The sequence below is a fragment of the Mus musculus genome, chromosome 11 (genome assembly GCF_000001635.26).
Source record: "Mus musculus strain C57BL/6J chromosome 11, GRCm38.p6 C57BL/6J".
Lineage (NCBI taxonomy): Eukaryota > Metazoa > Chordata > Mammalia > Rodentia > Muridae > Mus > Mus musculus.
Genome location: NC_000077.6, coordinates 103198913 through 103218495, shown reverse-complemented (window position 1 = coordinate 103218495; position 19583 = coordinate 103198913). Strand labels below are relative to the sequence as shown.

Below are 19583 nucleotides of genomic sequence, written 5' to 3'. Positions count from 1 at the left end.
CAGAAGCCGCAGCATCACAGGCGCCAGCGCCCCCATCATCTTCAGCCCCCCCTCCACCGGGCTAGCCAAAGAGCGCACTGGAGGCGGAGGGGCAGCAGCCACCAGCCCGCTCCCCGCCTCCCTGACAGAGCCTCCGGCAGCATGGGGGTGACAGGTGCGAGCAGGCGGCCGAGTGGTGGGAGGCGCCAGAATGGCGGGGCGGAGGCGGAGAAAGGGAAAGCTAACTGGTGTTGGCCTGGGGAGAGGAAAGGAAAGCTAACCCCAGCCAAGCCCTTTGGGTGCCTTTGATTACTGCAGCATTCCTCGCTGTGCAAAAGCTGGGGCTGCATGAGTGCGGGGTCTTAATGAACTTTCCAATGGGATTGCATTCGCGGGTGCACGCGTGCACGTTTGGCAGAGTGGTGGGTTTGGGATTTAATGTCTTTGCAAAGGTGGTCGCCGAATCCATCTGCGTGAGACACTGCTAAGGATCAGATAGCCAAAGCTAGTAAACCCATAACACGCTGGAGGGGGGGAGGAGGCGGGAGTCAGCCAGAAACGTGCTCAGATGGGCGGGCTTGGGGCTTCCGGAAGAGCGGTAAGGCCTTGCGTCATCACAGTGGGAAGCCAAGAGTGCGCGCGGTGCGGTGCAGTGCGGTGCGGTGCGGTGCGCGTAGTGTTTTAACGGTCATGAGATTTAAGGTCCCTTCCAAGAAAAACGTTTGGTAACAAGGTCGAGAGCACTATGGTGCAGAGACAACTCTCGTCCATCTCTGCCCTTAGCCCTTAAATACAGTGGCTAATAGCTGAAAGTCAGCATTTCCTTTTCAACCTTATCAAAGCAATAAATATCCCTGATTCAAGAGTATTGACGAGTTTATTTGCTGATTAAAAAAAAAATCAAGGGTCCCTCTATCCAGGCATACCTCAGAGCAGACGCAGGCCTTTTCTCAAAACAAAACAAAAACAAAATCCCAAGCACTAAAGAGGCAGAGGCAGGGGAATCTCTTTAAGTTCGAGGCCAGCCTGAACTATAGGGCGAATTCCAGGACAGCCAGAGCTACACAAAGAAATCCTGTCTTGAAAAAAGGTAAAAAACAAACAAACAAACAAATTCTAGGTTAAAAACTAATCAAAATGTTAAAGCCAACCATTGTGAGTTTCTCCCTCTTACAAGTTACTGGGGTTTCTCTTTTTAAAGTATCTGTGGGGTCTGGAGAGGTGGCTCAGTGGTTAAGAGCACTGACTATTCCTCAATTGAATTCCCAGCACCCACATGGTGGCTCCTAACCATGTGTGATGGGACCCAGTGATCTCTTCTGGTGTGTCTGAAGACAGCAACAATGTACTCTTAACTGTTTTTTTTTAAAGAAGTATTTGTGGGTCAGGCAGGTGGCAAGTTAAAAACACTTTCCGTGTAAGTGTGAGGACCAGAGTTCTGATCGCAGAACCCACAGAAAGGCCAACTGGGTGAGACGGGCGGGCTTGTAACCCCAGTCTCTGAATGTGGAGACAGAGCCCCAGAGCAAGGAAGAATCCTGTCTGGGAGCTCTGGATTTCACAGAGAGACCTTGCCTCTGGGAAGGAGGAGGAAGTTAGAGGCAAGGATGACTCCCAGAGTCAACCTCCAGCTTCCAGACGCCCAGCACTCACATGCACACACACGCGTGTGCAAAAATGAAAACACGTGTTTGTGACTCAGCTGTTCCTGGTGTGAACTGTGTCCACACCAGCAGCATCTCTCCAGCGCTCCAGGAGCCTTTCCAAGGCCCTGAGAACCTTCTTCTCAGTGGAATGTTTTACTTTTTTTCTTTCTAGATCTCCCTTCTAGATTACACAGTCACATCTACTGGGTTGAGAGGATGGTTGTCAGTATCTCACAAGCATGCGAACCAGAGCTCAACCCCCAGAATTCGTGTATGGTATGGCAGCGGCGCCTAGCATCTCAGTGCTAAGAGGGCAGACAGGAGGGTCCCCGAGACCCCTGGCTGGCCTGATTAACCAGTGAGAGACCCTGCCTCAAAGGACACTGTGGAAGGCTCCTGCAGAAGGACATGCAAGGGTGTCCTCTAGCCTCCACATGCCTGTGCAGACACATGCCAATGTATTCTAGAATAGCACTATAGCTGATACTTGGGGTCTGTTTTCTGAAATTGCTCTTTCTTATTTTCTAGAAAGAATACTCTTTCTTTCTTTGCCAAAAAGCGACCTTCTGTAATTATTTATAGCATCTTGGTTTTCTCTGTTTGTTTCCCTTGGTTTGGTTTGGTTTTTGATGTGACACATTTTAGCATTGTCCTCAAATCACTGAAAGTGATTACCTTCTCTTTGAAGTACCCTCCTGTCCTCCTGTTTCTCAAGCCACCTTTGCTCTTCTGGAATCAACTTCTCATCTGCAGATTGACCGTTTTTGTCAAGTCTTTGGTGGCCATCAGTTAGTTGCCCCTGTTCAAGAATGAAATCATTAAAGCAGCTCATTGGAATTCTTTCAACTGTAGGTCTTACTGCCTGGCCAGTGTCACTTAAGGGTGGTCAGACAGAGACCAGGCACACCTTAGGATTGTCAGCATCTTATGATGCCTTGTTTGGGAGAAAGCACCCCTCACCCATGACCCCTGAACTCCTCCCCTTATACCTCAAATCTCCCAAGCTCCCAGAACTCACCTGGACAGATTGGTTCAGCATCCTGTGTGACCTTTGACCTTTCTCAATTTCTGACTCCACTCCATCAAACACTGTATGTCTCTAGTCTCCTGCCTTCCACATTCTAGAAGCAGGAAGAACTCTCTGGTGTGCTGTTCTCCTTGCTTAGTTAATCATTACGAATCCATATTCATATTCATCCCCCCTCTTGCTTCCCCTCCCTTCTCCCCCTCTTGATTAAACATGGGGACTCCCAAATGCCTGGCAGATGCTGTACCATTGAGCAATATCTCAGCCCTCTCTTATCTCTAAGCTCCATTTCAAACATCTGGTCACAAGGAGGACATGACATCACACTGTTAAGGGCTCCCTTGCTACAGGCAAATTATCCTAATACCATTTGAAGGAAGCCAGTGATAAAGTTGGATAGTCAATGCCCAATGCAGTGGCTCTCAACCTTCCTAATGCTGCTACCCTTCAGTACATACAGTTCCTCATGGTGTGGTGACCCCCCAAAGAAAAACACTATTGTCATTGCTACTTCATAACTGTAATTTTGCTAATGTTATGAATTGTATTGCAAATATCTGCATTTTTCAATGCTCTTAGGCAACCTCTGTGAACTGGTCATTCGACCCTTACAGAGGTCTAGACACACGGCTTCTCAACTAAAATAAGTTTAGTTAAAACAACTAAAATAACAAGACAGTCACAGCTATAATAAAATCCAGCAGAATCCTGCAAATAATCTAGAGGAGGCATAAAAAAGGAGCAAAGTGACATGTGGAAGCAAATAACAGAACATGCGTTTAAACCCAAAGGGCAGCCGTCTCGGCTCCCTTCTAAAGCAAGTACTTAGCACGGACAAGAGCACTGTCCTGGGCTCGGTCTCCAGCACCGTCCCCCACCCACACAAGGTCACTTTACAGATTACCTAAGGAGACAGAAGAGGTCATGCCTGGGCTACGCATAGATGGTGATGGGCTGCTTGCCTGGCACGAAAGGCTCTGAATTCAATCTCTGGGACGGGGGGTGGGGGTGGGGAATAATTAGGAAAAGCAACACTTGACTATATGCTGCCATTTAAAAATCCACTTTAAATATAAAAACACAAAGATTAAAAGTAAAAGATTGTGCTAACACTAAAAAGCTTAGCTCTGACTCCCAGGACCAGTTAAGCCAGGTTCGGTAGCGCCTGCCTGTAATCCCAGCAACCTGGTAAATAGAGATGAAAGGATCAGAAATGTCAGGTCACTCCTATGTATATAACCCATCCTTAAGTTTCAAAGCCAGCCACAGAAACAGTAGACTCTATCTCAAAAATTAATTAGTTAGTTAGTTAATTAAATCATATTATTTATTTACTTACTCACTTTATATCCCAACCAGTTTCCCCTCTTTCTGCTCCTCCCAGTCCTCCCTCCCCACCCCTCCTACTTCTCTCTTTCTCTTCAGAAAAAGGGAAGCCTCCCATGGATGACAAGCAGCCTTGGCATCTCAACTTGCATAAGGCTTAGGTGCATGTTCTATTGAGTCGAGACAAGGCAGCCCAGGAGAGGGGGTAAAGGTCCCAAAGTCAGGCTAGAAAATGGAGTTTTTGCCTACTATATGCAAGTTCCATTCTTAGGGCTGCAAAACAAAAGGATGTATAACTATCCTAAGGGACTGTGTTCCTAACACCAGAGCTTCAAAGAACACAAAGAAAAACTAATGTAATGGCCAAATGTGACCTACATTCCCAGCACTAAGAGGCGGAGACAAGAGGATCAGGAGTTCAAGGGTGGCCTAGGTCACATAGGGAGCTTGAACCCAGCTTGAACATGCTGCCAGAGAATCAGGAAAACGTCGGAGGAAGTAGGGGCTAGGGAGGTAGCCGAGCTGTTAAGGGCAAATTCCACACCCCAGCACTTAGGTCAGAAATTTCATAACCACCTACAACTCCAGGGGACTCAGTGCGCCCTCTTCTGGCCTTCAGTGGTATGTGCACTCACGTGCACATAACCTGTACACAGCCACACAGGCATACACAAAATTAAAAATACAATTTAAAAATAAATATTTAAAGAGAGAAAGAAAATAAAAGTAGAGGTGATTCAGTGAGAGGGAAGAGGATAAGAGTGTGTGATGGAGGTAAATATAATCAAAATACATTAGATGCATTTATGGCATCATTAACATTTTACTTAAGAAAACTGATGCAACTTCTAAGGGGAAACAGGGGAATCTGCCCTCACCATTAAAGATTTCCTCACCCCTCTCAGGGACTAAGAGCAAGCAGGCACAGAGTCAGGATTTAGAGGCGCTAAATGGCTCTCCCTGATAACTGGTATTCACAGGACATTCCACTCCATGGCAGAATGCACACTCTTTTACAAAAACAATCTGCACTCTGGGAGTGGTACACACACACCTTTAGTCCCAGTGCTGAGAGAGCAGAGGCAGGAAGATCTCTGTGAGTTCGAGGCCACCCTAGTCTACCTAGAAAGTTCCAAGCCAGCAAGAGCTACGTAGTGAGACCCTGTTTCATGCACGGACAACTAGAAGCTAGAGAGGTGGCTCATCGGTTAAGAGCACATACCAGTCTCTTGTAGAAGACCTGGTTCAATTCTCAATACTTTGGGACACTCACAACTTTATATAACTCCATTTCTAAATGGATCTGATGCCTGGGGCTGGAGAGATAGCTCAATGGTTGACTGCATACTCCCCCTGCAGAGGACTCTGTTCAATTCCCAGCTCTCTGTTGTTTTACAACCTCTTAGGTTCACACACCCTATGACCTCCAAGTGCATCTGTACACAAATGGCACACACAAGATTATTGAAATGATAACATTTTAAAGTCTTTTTTAAAAAATAATGATGATCAACCGGGCATGGTGGTGCACGCCTTTTATCCCAGCCCTTGGAAGGCAGAGGCAGGTGGATTTCTGAGTTCGAGGCCAGCCTGGTCTACAGAGTGAGTTCCAGGACAGTCAGGGCTATACAGAGAAACCCTGTCTCGAAAAACCAAAATAATAATAATAACAATAATAATAACAATAATGATCAGGCATAATGATACATACCTTTAATTCCGGTACTCAAGAGGCAGAGGCAAGTAGATCTTTGAGTTTGAGGCCACCTGAGTCTATATAGTGAGTTTCTGAGGACAGACTGGGTCTACATGGTGACACCCTGTCTCAGGATGATGATGATGATGATGATGATGATGGTGGTGGTAGTGGTGGTGGTGATGATGATGATGATGATGATGATGATTGGAGGCTAGGTCTAGTGATGAACACCTTTAATCCCAGCATTCATCAGGCAGAGGAAAGTAAAGTCTTGTGAATGGAAGGCCATCCTGGTCTACATAGTTCCCATTTGATGATGATGATGATGATAATGACGATAAGTATTTTTTTAAAAATCAACTGAGTAAAGTAGGGAAGGACGATTCAACCTGATAAACAGCATCTGTGAAGAAAACTACCACCAGCACCATAAAGATGGAGGTCTGGATGTTTCCAAGGACACTGGAAGGCAGCAAGGCTGTGGTTGTACCCAGTTCAAAGGGGGAAGAAACGAAAGATGCCAGACATGGAAGGAAGAAACAATGTCGTCTTGACTCACACTCATTCTTTTGTATGCACAAACCCAGGATGTTCTCCAAATAAACCCTATCAGGACTCATGGGTTTTTATCAGGACTGCAGAATGTGAGTTGGTATCTCTAGAATATTAGCAGCAACTGGACACTGAAAAATACCTCAAACATCACAGACTGAAGCTTGGCTTTCTTACAAGTCAAGCACAGAAGCCCCAAGATGAGCCAACCCCAGACTTTGTCTTCCAGCCCCCAGAGCTGCTATGACGCTTACAAAATTCCAACTCACCCTCTGTCCATTCCAAGTAGCAGCTTAGGGAAGGGTAGAAGTGTGAATGACCAGAGATGTCCAGGAAAACTGCAAGTGAGCAAGGAAGGCTCTATGGTTGGGCGACACCAAAAAGTCCTGCTTGGGGTGGAATGGAGCTGAAGCCCGCAAAGGGGGTGGGGGTATGGGTGAAGAAAGCCAGAAGAGTATGTGGGTCAAGGAGGCAGAGCTGGCCTACAAGTTCCTGTCCACGCTTCTCTCAGAGCCTCAGCACACAGCTGACCTAAGATCCTCATGCCAGGCAGTCCATCTCAGTCCAGATGTGCCTGAATCCTCAGGCTAGGACCAGCCATGCAAGGACCACCCCTTCCATCCTAGGAAGAAGCCACAGTGTGTTCTCATATGCTGCTGATAGAATCCTGGCAGCCATTCTCACCCAAAAAGCAAGGTTAACACTTCCTGCTCTTCCCTAGGCTTGTGGGAACCTACTTAGCATAATGCACAGAAGGCATGATCCCTCGCAATCAGTGATTATGGCTCCCTGAGGAGGAGAGACTGAGACAGCCTGGTGCCCCACCTCCAGTGGGTAAAGGGCAGCTTCTGCAATAGACGATTAGAAAAGCTTCCAGGATATCCACCACCTGGCTACAGGATGCCCCCCAGAGACTCTACCTTCTAGGACTTCACCAACCAGCAGTGGGACCCTGGCACGACCTCAGATCAAACACTCGGAGTGTAGGCCTTGGTCTGAATCAGTGTTGGGTGATGAAAAAGAGCTTGAGAAGCAGCAAAGGTGACAAACAGTGAGGTGCAGAGATTCTTCGGGGACTCCTGCGGAAGATAGCAGAGCAGAAGATGGAGGTAACTCTTAGGCCTGCATTCAAGTCTTTGACTTAGCAGCCACCAGCTATGGAAAGCCTGGGCAGTGAGCCCCCTCTAATGCTAATGTGGAGAGCCATGGGCATTCCCGCCTGTGGAGGAGGCAGTAGCTCCAAGAGCTGGGACAAGGCCAGATGACAAATGGAGGATAGCAGACATGGAGGACAGGACTGGTGATCCTGGCAAGGGGTTGATGAGGGCAAAGGGTAAGATGAGAGAGACAATGGTGGATGGGGCTGGAGGCAGGGAGGGAGGGAGGGGGAAGGGGGAAGGGACGGAAGAAACTGACGCCAGCTCAGGGACTCTGCACGCTGAATCTCCTTGCCCTTTCCTTTTCCCCCCACCAGGTATCAGTACATTTCCCTGCTGCGGCAAGGATTCAGTGGACATTGTGGAAAGACAGTAAGGATCGGCCCCACCATCACAGGGCCCTCCCCCCAATACCCTAGGCTCTCAGCCCTTCCCCCAACATCAAGCACTCCCACCCAAGTAGGGCCTCCCCATCTTTAGCTCCTTTCCAGTATCTCAGGACCAGTGTCCAGGTGAAAGGCTGGAGTTGCCTACAGTCCTGTCTCCGCCTTCGGCCTCCAACCTTGACGGAGGGCTATGGTGGAGCACACAGGACATGGCTGTCTTGCTGAGGGCCGAGAGAGCTGTCCAAGGTAGGGAAGACAGGGCTTTTCGTGTATTGGGAGTCATTTTCTGGGCCTCGTGGCTCAGAACAAAGATTACCAGGCCCTTCCTCCAACCACATGGAGTTGAAGAGTGGATTGGTAAGCTCTCCAGAAACTTCTGACACTCGGAGAAATCTTAATACCACCAGATTAGGAATAAAGTGCTCAGTGTACGAGTATGCAAGCCTAGTCAGATGTCGGGCACCCAGGTGAGAAGTCAAACATTGCCAGCGCTGTACTCCTAGAGTTGGGAGGTGGAAGCAGGAAGTGGGTGTGTCTCGCTGGCTCCAGCCACTCTAGCAAATCAGTGAGCCTCACCATCAGAGAGAGATCCTGTCTTGAAAAATGAGGTAGCAAATAACTAAGGAAGACTAAGACTCTGGCCTCCACAGCATTTATACTTGTACACACTCACACACACACAATATGATGCTCCAGGGTTCTTAATGGAACAGAGGCAGTGGGGAGTAGAGAAGATGAGGTCTTCTTGCCAGCTTCTGTACAAGGCCAAAGCTTTGAGGGCCCTAGAGATCCCTACCCTCAACAATCCTTCCCATGGATCTCTGTCACCCATTTTGATTTCTTCTGCCTCAGGAGTGACCACCACCGCCACCACCACCATCACACCCATGAAGAAAACGAGGATGAAGATACAGAGGTGAGACAGTGAGGCTTCATACAGAGGCAGCAGGCAGGAGAGCAGTGTCTTTATGCTTGGCAGCAGTGGGACTATAGTACCAGGCCACACACCCAGCTTCACCACCTGCCTAAACTTCCTTGCCTGCCTCAGGCAGGTCTCCAAGAAGCAGCAAGTGGAGATAAGGGGTGGGTAGTGTGTCACACGGGAGCAGGAGGGAGCTTGGTGTCAGGGGAGGGCTGTCCAGTTCCTGTTGCCTTAGCTTTCCATTGAAACCTTTCAGGTAGAAGCAGAGTTACCAAGGACAGAGCCCCCACCCAAAGTGGACCCAGAGCTAGGTCCAGTACCACAGCTGGAGGAGATGGAGCCAGAATTACCCTCTAAAACCACGCCCGAGACTGAAGGAGACAGCTACACTGAAAGCCCGGAGCAGCAGAACTACAGGATGGAATCCCTCAAGCCCTATGAAGAGGAGGAGATGGGCGGCCGGTATCGCTCCATCCCTGTGCAGACCTCTAAACATCTTTTCTGGTCAAACAAGCTCATCCAGGCGTCGGAGCACAGTCTACAGAAGGCCTTAGAAAAGCATCACAGGAGCCCCCAGGAGAAGTCCATCTCCATATCCCAGGTCTACACAGAATGTACCCAACCACCATCCAGCCCCCCAGTGTCTCGCCCCACCACGCCCACAGCCATTGGCCTAGCCGATCTGATCAACTTCGCATCGTCTCTGGCTGTAGCCTCCTCCAGCAACATGGCCTTGCCTAACTTAGAGAACATGATCAAAGGAACATCTGAGAAGTCCCAGAATACCTCTTTAGACTTCTGTCAGCCTGTCCAGGCCATCAAGTTTGCCCAGGCTACCCAGATCACCCAGATATCCTCAGAGAAGCAAGATGAGTCCCCCAAAAGCATGGCTCACAAATCTTGGACTCGGGAAACCAGGAATGTAGCTTGCTCTTACCTGGATATTAACCAGGCAGGGCTCAAGACAGCTACCATCCAAGGGGAAGTGAAGTTTGTCCAGACACCAATCGCATCCCCTCAGCTTCAGGAAGCCAAAGAGGAGTGAGTGATGTTGTCTTTCAGTCCTTCCATGGGGGGGACCTCACTAGCCTGTGGGGGTGGGCTCAGTTTTCACATAGACAGGTGAGGTATCAAGCAGTAGACTGCAGGGGGAGGGGCTGGGCAGGGGACACGGGCAAGCTTAGTTGCGGGCCCAACCTCAATGACCTCACAAAGGCTGTTACAAGCAAGATTCCAGTGACCTGGGATGCAATAGAAAAGCCAGGGCCAGAGGAGGCCTGGGGACCATGGAGGGTAAGCTCCCTGGGGCTAGGAGAGAATCCTGGGTTCAGAATGGGCAGGGCCACGCCGTACCAGGAAGCAGGCATGTTTCGATGTTGTCTGCCTCCGGAGAGTATGACGGTCACATTCCTAGGGCACAGGACACTTATGGGCAGACTTCAGGGCCGTTAGGCTCTGATGATATGCAGACAGGACAGACGGCCAGCTGCCCCCACAGGTGCCGTGGGAGACCCCAGGCCCCTGATGCCCTAGTGACACTGTCTCTTTTGTGTTGCAGCTCGGTGCCGGGAACCAAGAAAGGGAATCCATTATTGCTGAAAATCCATTTTAAGCTGTCATCCCCTCAGCCCCAGAGAAATGACTAGACAAAAACATTAAAGCCTCCAGTGCTGGCCCTGGTGAAGAGTTTTTTTAAGGTGCTGGGCTCTGGGCATCATTAGGCCAGTGTTGTACTACTGGGCTGGTGTCCTCAGCCCTTATAATTTTGACATAGTGATTCATTATGAAGCCCACACTGGCCTCAAACCCTGGATCTGCCTGCCTCAGCCTCCTGAGTGCTGACGTTACAAGTATGCACCACCCTGCTTGGGCTCTGGCTCAGGTTTTAGAGGATTCAGGCCTCCTAACCACTGAGCACACCTGGATGCTATATTCTAAAAGCAATTTTTTAGGGGTGACACCTCCATTTTATTTTTTTATTTTTTTATTTTTATTTTTTTATTTTTTTAGTTCCTCAGAGAGTTCTGATGTCCCTGGCCAGGTGGCCAGGACTTATTTACTCCCTGGAGTGGGTCTCTCCCACCTAACCACTAGGCCACCTTGAAAGGCTCCATATGAACCTTAAGGAAGCCTCAAAGTTCCACCCCAAGCTTCAGTCTCTTAGGCCTAAAGCCAGGGACATCTGGGTAGCATGTGAGGATGTGGCCTCCCTGGAGGTGGGGCTGAGCAGACCAGCCAGTCTTCCTGTAGCCAGTGGGGAGACCTGGGAAAATGTTGTCTGAATGCTTGAAGGAGGGAAAAGCAAGGCTGATGGAATGAACTTTCAGGAGGCCACAGCCTCAAGCCAAAATGTAGGGAGACTCCACGTATGACAGGGTCTCACTAGGTGGCCCTGACGGCCTCTTGCCTTTGCCTACTGAGTACATGTGCCACCAACAACTGCTTTCTTCTTTTCTAAAGAATTATTTTATGTCTATGAGTACGCTGTCGCTCTTCAGACACCAGAAGAAGGCACCGGGTCCCATTACAGATGGTTGTGAGCCACCATGTGGTTGCTGGAAATTGAACTCCAAGACCTCTGGAAGAGCACTCAGTGCTCTTAGCTGCTGAGCCACCTCTTTTCTTTTGAGCCTGGATACAGCTATGTATCTCGTGCTGGCCTTCAACTCTCAAAACTCTTGTCTTAGTCTGCAGAGTGCTAGGAGCATGCCACCATGCGCGGCCCTGGCCAGCCTCTTGACCAGGGTCACCAGCTCCCTGCCAAGGGAGAAACCCATCAAGATCCCAGCAGAAGGCTGTGGAAGGGAATGGCTAGGGACAAGGACATGGGGTTAGGAGGCAGAAACGCAGGCCTGGGGGGAGGGGTGAAAATCGAGAAAGGAAACAGAGAGAAGATGCTGAGGTAGGTGTCTGGCTGGAGCTCATCTTTTTAGAGTTTATTGTTTTGGTGGAATTTAAAATAAATAAATAAATTCCATTTTTAATCAGAGGTGTTGGCACACACCTGTTACCCCACACTCAGGAAGTGGAGGCAGAAGAATCAGAAGCTAAAAGACATCCTTATACTAGGCTTGGTGGTCATGCTTTTAACCCCAGCACTTGGGAGGCAGAGGCAGGAGGATCTCTTTGAATTCAAAGCCAGCCTGGACTGCATAGCAAGCATAGCAAGTTTCAGACCAGCCAGGGCTATATCATAAAAGACAATCTTAGCGGGCTAAATAGCAAGTTCAAGACTAGCCTGGGTTGTGCTACATAAGATCCTGTCTCAAAAAAAAAAAAAAAAAAAAGATTGTTGAAAGTGGCTTTGGATTCACTAAACAAGTGGCAGACACAGACAGTTCCTGCCGATTCCTTTCTGCCCCACTCCCTACAGGCTCCCCCACAGGGACATCCTGAAATGGAGACACATGGTTACACACACCCACACAGGCACACCACCATTACTCAAAGTCCATAGAGATGCTAGGGTTTGTTCCCTCTCGGTGTATGACAAACGTGTAGCGTGTGTCTCACTGTAGTGTCATACAAAATAGTCTGCCCACCCTAAATACCGTCTGTGCACCCACTCATTCCTTCCCCCCTCAACTCCTGTGCCCACAGCCTTGCTACTGAACCCCCTTTTCCAGAATGAGTTGGAATTGAACTTTATGTAGCTTTCTCAAGCAGGTTTCTTTCCCTTAGTAAGGGTGTAACTTCCCTCCATGTCTTTCCAGGGCTCGACAGCTCATTTCCTTTTAGTGTTCCATAAGATTCCATTATCTAGACAAACTGATTTGTTTTACCATCCAAAAGGTATCTTGGTTGACTCCAGGTTTGGGCAGTTAGAAAGTTGTAATTATCCTGTGGATTTTGTGTCCACTTGGACTTGTTTTAACACCATCTGGATGAATGCCAAGGACCATGGCTGCCGCTTTCTATACATTGTTTCAGTCACTAAAGGCTGAGCTCACAACCAAGGCATCAAGGTGTGTTCAGATTCGTGAGGAACAGCCGGAGTGGCTTCCAGAGCGACTCACCCCTTCACCCCTTCGCAGACCGGGCACGCTGTTCCTCTTCTTCACCAGAATTTGGCAGTGTCCGTGTTTTAAATCCTGACGTTCTTAGGACCTGTAGAAGTGTCCCGCTTTCTTTCCTGCTCCGTTTGCTAATGATTCACGCTATGCTGGAGATCTCATGGACTTGCAGGTGGAGGTGGTTAAGGTTTCTGCTCACCTCTTTTGCCCAGTTTAATTGGGTGATCCATGTTTCTGCTCACCTCTTTTTTAATTGGGTGCTTCATGTTCTCATTGTTGAGTTTTAAAGGTCGTTTGTATGTTTTGTGTAACAGTCCTTTTCTTTTTTTCTTTTTATTTTGTATTAGATATTTTCTTTATTTACATTTCAAATGCTATCCCGAAAGTTCCCTATACCCTCCCTCTGCCCTGCTCCCTTACCCACCCACTCCCACTTCTTGGCCCTGGCATTCCCCTGTATTGGAACATATAAAGTTTGCAATACCAAGGGGCCTCTCTTCCCAGTGATGGCCGACTAGGCCATCTTCTGCTACTTATGCAGCTAGAGACACGAACTCTGGGGGTATTGGTTAGTTCCACCTATAGGGTTGCAGACCCCTTCAGCTCCTTGGGTGCTTTCTCTTCCTTCTCCACTGGGGGCCCTGTGTTCCATCTTATACATGACTGTGAGCATCCACTTCTGTATTTGCCAGGCACTGGCATAGCCTCACACGAGACAGCTATAACAGGGTCCCTTCAGCAAAATCTTTCTGGCATTGTGCAATAGTGTCTGGGTTTGGTGGCTGATTATGGGATGGCTCCTCGGGTGGGGTAGTCTCTGGATAGTCCATCTTTTCGTCTTAGCTCCAAACTTTGTCTCTGTAACTCCCTTCATGGGTATTTTGTTCCCAATCTAAGGAAGAATGAAGTATCCACCCATTGGGTAACAGTCCTTTTCAAATGAGCATCTCCAAGTCTGTAACTGTCTTCTAACTCTCTTCACATTGTTGGAAGAGTCAAAGGTTTGGGGGCTTTTTTGTTTGCTTCTTTTGAGACAGGATCTCTCTACATAGCACTGGCTGCCCAGAAACTTGCAAAGTATACTATGCTGGTCTCGAACTCATAGAGATTTGACTGCCTCTGCCTCCAGAGTGCTGGCATTAAAGGTTTAGTCAGCATGCCCAGGCACAGTAGTGTTTTATTTAAATATTTTATTGCATTTATCTTGTATATGGTAATGTACCATATTTTTTATATACTGTTGGGTTCTACTTGCTAATGTTTTGTCAAAGTTTTTTTGTTTGTTTGTTTGGTTGGTTGGTTGGTTTGGTTTTTCGAGACAGGGTTTCTCTGTATAGCCCTGGCTGTCCTGGAACTCACTTTGTAGACCAGGCTGGCCTTGAACTCAGAAATCTGCCTGCCTCTGCCTCCTGAGTGCTGGGATTAAAGGTGTGCATCACCACGCCTGGCTTAAGTTTTTTTGTTTTTTGGTTTTTTTTTTTTTTGGTTTTTTTTTTTTCATCTGTGCTGGAGGGATTGCTCAGTGGTTGCGCTTACTACTCTCCCAGAGGACCTGAGTTCAGTTCCCAGCACCCACATTGGACAGTTCACAGCCACTTGTATCTCTAGCTCCAGGAGATCAGTTGCCCTCTTCTGGCTTCCAAAAGTACTTGCACTCATTTGTGTGCATACATACACGGGGGTGGGGGTGGGGTGGGAGGGTGTAAGGCGATTTTTGTTTGAGATGGGGTTTCACTATGTACCCCTGCTGGTCTGGAACTCTCAGTGATCTGCCTGCCTCTATCTCCCAAATGTTGGGATGTGTCATGCCAAATAGTGGTGGTGCATGCCTTTAGTCCCAGCACTCAGGAGGCAGAGGTAGGCAGATCTCTGAGTTTGAGGCCAACCTGATCTACAGAGCAAGTTCCAGGATAGCCAGGGCTACACAGAGAAACCCTGTCTTGAAAAAAACAAAAGCCAAAGAACAAAAACCAAAAACAAACAAAAACGCATATGTCATCACATCTGGCCTAAGCAATAAAAAAAAAAAGATTAACAAGATTTTTGTATGTTGTATGTATGCTCTTGAGGAACATTGTAGTTTTCTGAGAAAGTCTTTCTCTCTTTGGGGTACAGAGTAATGGCCTCACCAGCTGAGTTAAAATATTTATTATAGAGAAGTAATAGTTCTTCAATAGAAGTTTGATTTAAAAAATCGTCTGTGAATATATATATGGGCCTCTCTCTCTCTGCTTTGGAAGGTAATTGTTGGTTTGATTTCTTTCGCAGATGCAGGTCTATCCAGACTGTTTCTTCTCATAAGTTTTGGCAGCTTCTGTTTTTCAAGGTGGTCTATTGCATTAAGGTTATCATACTTACAGGCATAGTCATATGACATTCCTTTATTACGCATTGACTATCCGTGAGCTCTAGCTGTCCCTTTCATAACGCTACAATCTTCCCGTCCCACCTATTTCTAGTTATGTGCTGCTGTGTGCACACGTATCCATGCACACATACTGTGGCATGTGTAGAGGTCAGGACAGTCTGAAGGAGTCAGTTCTCTTCTCCCATGTGGGTCCAGAGGACCCTTGAACATGGATCATCAAACGTGTCAGCAAACACTTGTACTAACTGAGCCATCTCGCCAGTCCTAGCCTCCATTGTTCTTTCAAAGGACACGATTTTGGCGTTTACAATTTTGCTACTGATTTCCTGCTTCCCAACCGTAATTTTTGCTCTTGTTTTTATTATTATCTTAATCCTACTTTCTGGAGATGTACTTTGCGCTTCTTTTTCTAGTTTCTTGCAGCAGAAACTCTTTAGATACCTCCTTTTCTAAAACATGTGCCTCGTGCTACAAACGTCCTGGAGAGCAGTGTTTGTTACATCTTAGCCTCACCATTCCCAATACGTTGTATTTTTATTTTTGTTTAGGTCGAGGTTTTTGCTTTTTGCGTTTGATCCATGCTTTGTTTGTTTGTTTAAAGGTTTATTTATTTTATTTGAGTACGCAGTTTCTATCTTCAGACTCACCAGAAGATCTCAGATCTCATTACAGATGATTGTGAGACACCATGTGGTTGCTGGAAACTGAACTCAGGACCTCCCAAAGTGCAGTCAGTGCTCCTAACCTCTGAGCCATCTCTCCAGCCCCTGTTTGTTTTGAGACAGGTTCTCAGACAGCCCACACTGGTTTCACACTCACTGTAGACTAGAGGATGACCTTGAACTCCTGATCCTTCCAAGTGCTTGAGTGAATTATTGACACCATGCCTGGCACTGTCTAGTTTTAATATTACACTTTTCCTCCTCCTCCTCCTCCTCCTCCTCCTCTTCCTCCTCCTCCTCCTCCTTCTTCCTCCTCTTCCTCTCCCTCCTCTCCTTCTCCCTCTTCTTCCTCCTCCTATTCCTCTCCCTCCTCCCCTTCTCCCTCTTCCTCCTCCTCTTCCTCTCCCTCCTCCCCCTCCTCCTCCTCTTCCTTCTCTTCCTCCTCCTTCCCTTCCTGACAAGGTCTTCTGTATGTAGCTCAAGATAGCCTCTCACCCCAGGGTTCTGGAATTATGGATACCTAATTACCATACCTGACACCACGTGTTGTTTAGAAGTGTATTGTTTAATAAGGAAAATCTTATTATTTAATCTTCCAGCTCTGTTCCAGGCTTCTAGTTTCATTCACTCGTTATCTGAGAGTAGACACTGTATGGTTTGTATTACTTCCAAGTATTGAGGTTTCACAGAATGTATTAAAATGTGGTTAGTGGGTTTATCATATTGGACAGGGCCCCATGTCCCACATCCCTGGCTTTGGGATTCTGTGGCTTGCTTTTCCTTGTGGGCCTCTGATATCCTGACTCAGCATCCAGAGAGTAATCACAAATTCAGATGCCTGAAGGGAGTTAGAGACTTGGGAAGAATAAAGCCGCGGGTGCCCGGCCCTGGCAGGAAGCCCAGCAGCCTCTGAGGGAGGGCTTGCAGCCAAAAGACAAATCCCAGCAGTGAGGCAGCCTGGGGGGCAGCCTCAGAGCCTGTGCTTCTGCCTTTCAGGCAGCAGAGGCCAGAAGACCAAGAGATCCCCATCGACACTGAGAAGGTACAGCTCACTAGGTTGGAGGAGGGTCCTTTACGTCACCCGAGCTGGGGGTTCATACCCTGTGTCTGATACAGAAGCCCCTTCCTATAGGGCTGTGGATTCAGTCTGGCCCTGAGGATCCTGGGAGGAGGAGGTGGACCTGCTCACTCACAGGCCTTGTCCCCTAGGCCCCCTGGAGTCTATACCCATCAGTTGACCAGGCTGTATTGCCTTCTCCTTGCCTCCAAGGCCTCCACAGAAGCCTCGGAATATCCTCACACGAGATGCATTCAAGGAGCAGGCTGGCAGGGTGCAAAAGGGGCGGGTGCAGCCGCAGATAGGCCAGCAGTCCCAGTCAGATCTAGGAGCAGCCACAACCACTAAAGAGGAGGCCTTACTGAGGATGAGAGATCTCAAGAATCCTTCTGAAGCTAACCAGCCATACTGGTCAGGGCCGGATGACAGGTCTCAAAGGTGAGAGCAGAAACAGGAGGAGGTCAGGTCTGGGGTGTGCTGGTTTAGGGAGCAAGGCCTGCCTGGTCCTGGAATAGCTTTGCAACAGGTATTACATGTCCAACTTCTTTCTCCGGAGCAGCTCGGCGGATGATAGCTTGCTACCCCTGACACCCCGGCAGCTGGCAGGTAAGGAGCAGAGGTCCAGGAGCAGAGAGAGATAGGAGGATGCTCAGGGCAGAATTAGTTACCTAACGTATTTATAACCCTCACCACCTTCCCTCTATGCCAGTCTAAGTCTTTAAACACACAGTGTTCACCTTGCAGACTGGCCCTCTCTCCACCCTCAGCCTTCCAGGATATCTTCAAACTGTTCAGTTGCAGCCCAACAGGCACTGTGGACATGCAAAGCATGAAAATTGCCCTGCGCAACGCGGGTATCCAGCTGGGCCCACAGGAGATGTGCGAGGCTCTTCGGCTGGCTGACTTAGATGGTGGGTGTCCCATCTCTGCCTTCTTGTGTTCTCCCATCTCTGCCTTCTTGTGTTCTCCCATCTCCTAATGAATGCTACCCCTGTCTACAAAATCCTTGGCTGGGTTCTGTTTCTTAAAGTTCCCTCTTCCAGGAAGCCCGTCTAGACCAGCACCCCAATCTCCGGGCCTTCGAACTGAGTCTCATCCTCCCCCCCCCCCGCCACTGCCCCACCCAGGGCAAGAGCTGTTCCCCTCCACACACTAGAACCCTTTGACTTCTACAAAAAGCTGTTAATAAATGATCTTAGTACTTTATGGAAAGAATCTATTTTAAAGAGATGAATGGTTCAGGGGAGGGTTACGATGATGGCGAAAATCCCGAATAATTCTGTTTACTTAAGCCGCTAAAGTATCTACAAGGCAAACTTTCCAAATAGGACAAGTACCCATTGCCTCTCCTTGTCTTCTCAGGTGATGGGATCGTGAGCTTCAAGGACTTCCTCGGTGTCCTTACTGACAACCACCGTCTGGCTCAGTGCATGGGTGAGGAGTTAGGCTGATGGGCAGCGGGGAAGTCTTGAATGAGAACACCACTCTTCACCTCTGGCCTGTGTTTGCCCTACTCAGGCCAAATGAAGGGCAATCGGGTCGGTGAGCCCCCGGGCCTGCAGACCCTGTTCCTCGAGGTGCTGTTCAAACTACTGAGTCAAGGCTTTGTGCCCCCCAAATCAAGGCAGGAGGTGACAAGGTGGGCATAGCCATCCTTGGCTCCCAGACCTGGGATTCAGAATACAGAACTTGGCGGGGAGGGGGTATTCCTGCCTCCAGAGAATGCCCTGACCTCAGGGTCCATTTCCAGGACCCCAGACCATCCCTTAGCCAAAGAAAGACAATTAGCCTTCGGTCCTGTTTGGATCTCCCCACCTGTAAGATGGAGGTGAGCGAGGAAGCAGTGTCTGAGCCCGCTGTCCCACTTTTTTCCCCCAAGCTACTATTTCAAGAAGCAGCAGGCCCTGCGGATGAGCTTGTGCGCTCGGAACCGGGCGCGCCAGGGCCGGCCTGCGCGTGCGCACACGGGCCTCACCTTCTTCTGCCAAGCTGCGCGCCTCAATGGCCTCTCCAGCTCTCAGCTGGCGCGCTCCCTGCACACACTGTGCAGAGCAGGTGCGCCCCGAGCCGATCCACGGGCTGGGGGTGGGGGAGTCTCAGACACGGGGCGGGACCCCACGGGAGGGGGATGCTCCGGGTCATCCGTAGCCCAGGCCACCGCCACCTCCTGCTCCCGCGGGGCCCCTCCCAATACTGTCCCCGCCTCTTCCTCCTCTGGGTTCCCGGCCCAGGTGGGCGCAGCCCCTACACTCAGATCCCCAACCTCGCCGGGCGCCCAAGGCCAGAACGCAAGGCTCGAGTTCCAGGGTCCGACGTCCGCCTCCCCAAGCCCCAACAGCCAGGCCGCCCCAAGCTCCCTCCCAACCTTGGGCCACTCAGCAAAGGTGAGAATCCCCAGATACTCTTAAGGACAGGGCAGATGGAGCAGAGGCGGAACGGCAGATGGGGCGTGATTGTCAGGCAGCAGAGGCTGGGGTTAGAGTGGGACCTGAGCCAAAAGAAATGGGGAGCACAGAAGGTACACCCAGGTGATGCTGATCGCGCAGGGCGCCCCTAACGAATAGCCCCCTCGATCTTCCACAGGTCCCCTCCGCCCTCCCGCCGGGCTAACGAGCCAGCCGCTGGAGCAAATGCGCCCCTCGAAGCTGGCTTCCTCCCCGCCAACTCTAGTGCAGAAGCACCCCTCCTCCCCTTCGCCAGCCTGTTTCCAGAGATGTGCTATGAAGAGCTTGTACAAGTAAACAGTTTGCTGAGCGAAACTGGCTGCGCCTAGTGGGATCAGGCACCGA

The 19583-nt window shown here is 49.2% G+C and overlaps 2 protein-coding genes and 1 long non-coding RNA gene across 5 annotated transcripts; 2 read left to right on the top strand and 1 right to left on the bottom strand.

Annotated features, from left to right (window-relative positions):
* Positions 1-63: 63 nt before the first annotated feature.
* Spata32 (spermatogenesis associated 32) lies at positions 64-10369 on the top strand. 2 transcript variants are annotated; one of them, NM_177801.3, is made up of 5 exons: positions 64-154; positions 7704-7758; positions 8625-8688; positions 8951-9735; positions 10253-10369. In NM_177801.3, exons 1-5 carry the CDS (start codon positions 142-144, stop codon positions 10338-10340), a joined length of 1005 nt encoding a protein of 334 aa, NP_808469.1. In that variant the 5' UTR covers positions 64-141; the 3' UTR covers positions 10341-10369. The 2 variants fall into 2 exon arrangements, with proteins under 2 accessions (NP_808469.1, XP_006533645.1); XM_006533582.4 differs by lacking the exon at positions 64-154 and adding an exon at positions 7371-7562.
* Gm51920 lies at positions 1308-9859 on the bottom strand. The gene is made up of 3 exons (XR_003949777.1): positions 9632-9859; positions 2644-2746; positions 1308-2424 (listed from the first exon to the last, which is right to left on the bottom strand). It is a non-coding gene; the product is annotated as a predicted gene, 51920 (long non-coding RNA).
* On the top strand, positions 9948-19553 carry Efcab15 (EF-hand calcium binding domain 15). 2 transcript variants are annotated; one of them, NM_001254724.2, is made up of 10 exons: positions 9948-9987; positions 16734-16779; positions 17008-17232; positions 17354-17400; positions 17562-17705; positions 18157-18228; positions 18313-18433; positions 18674-18849; positions 19026-19178; positions 19378-19552. In NM_001254724.2, the coding sequence occupies exons 1-10, from the start codon at positions 9981-9983 to the stop codon at positions 19533-19535; spliced, it is 1149 nt and encodes a 382-aa protein (NP_001241653.1). In that variant the 5' UTR covers positions 9948-9980; the 3' UTR covers positions 19536-19552. The 2 variants fall into 2 exon arrangements, with proteins under 2 accessions (NP_001241653.1, XP_011247529.1); XM_011249227.1 differs by lacking the exons at positions 9948-9987; positions 16734-16779; positions 17008-17232 and having other exon boundaries at positions 17539-17705; positions 19378-19553.
* The last annotated feature ends 30 nt before the right edge of the window (positions 19554-19583 follow it).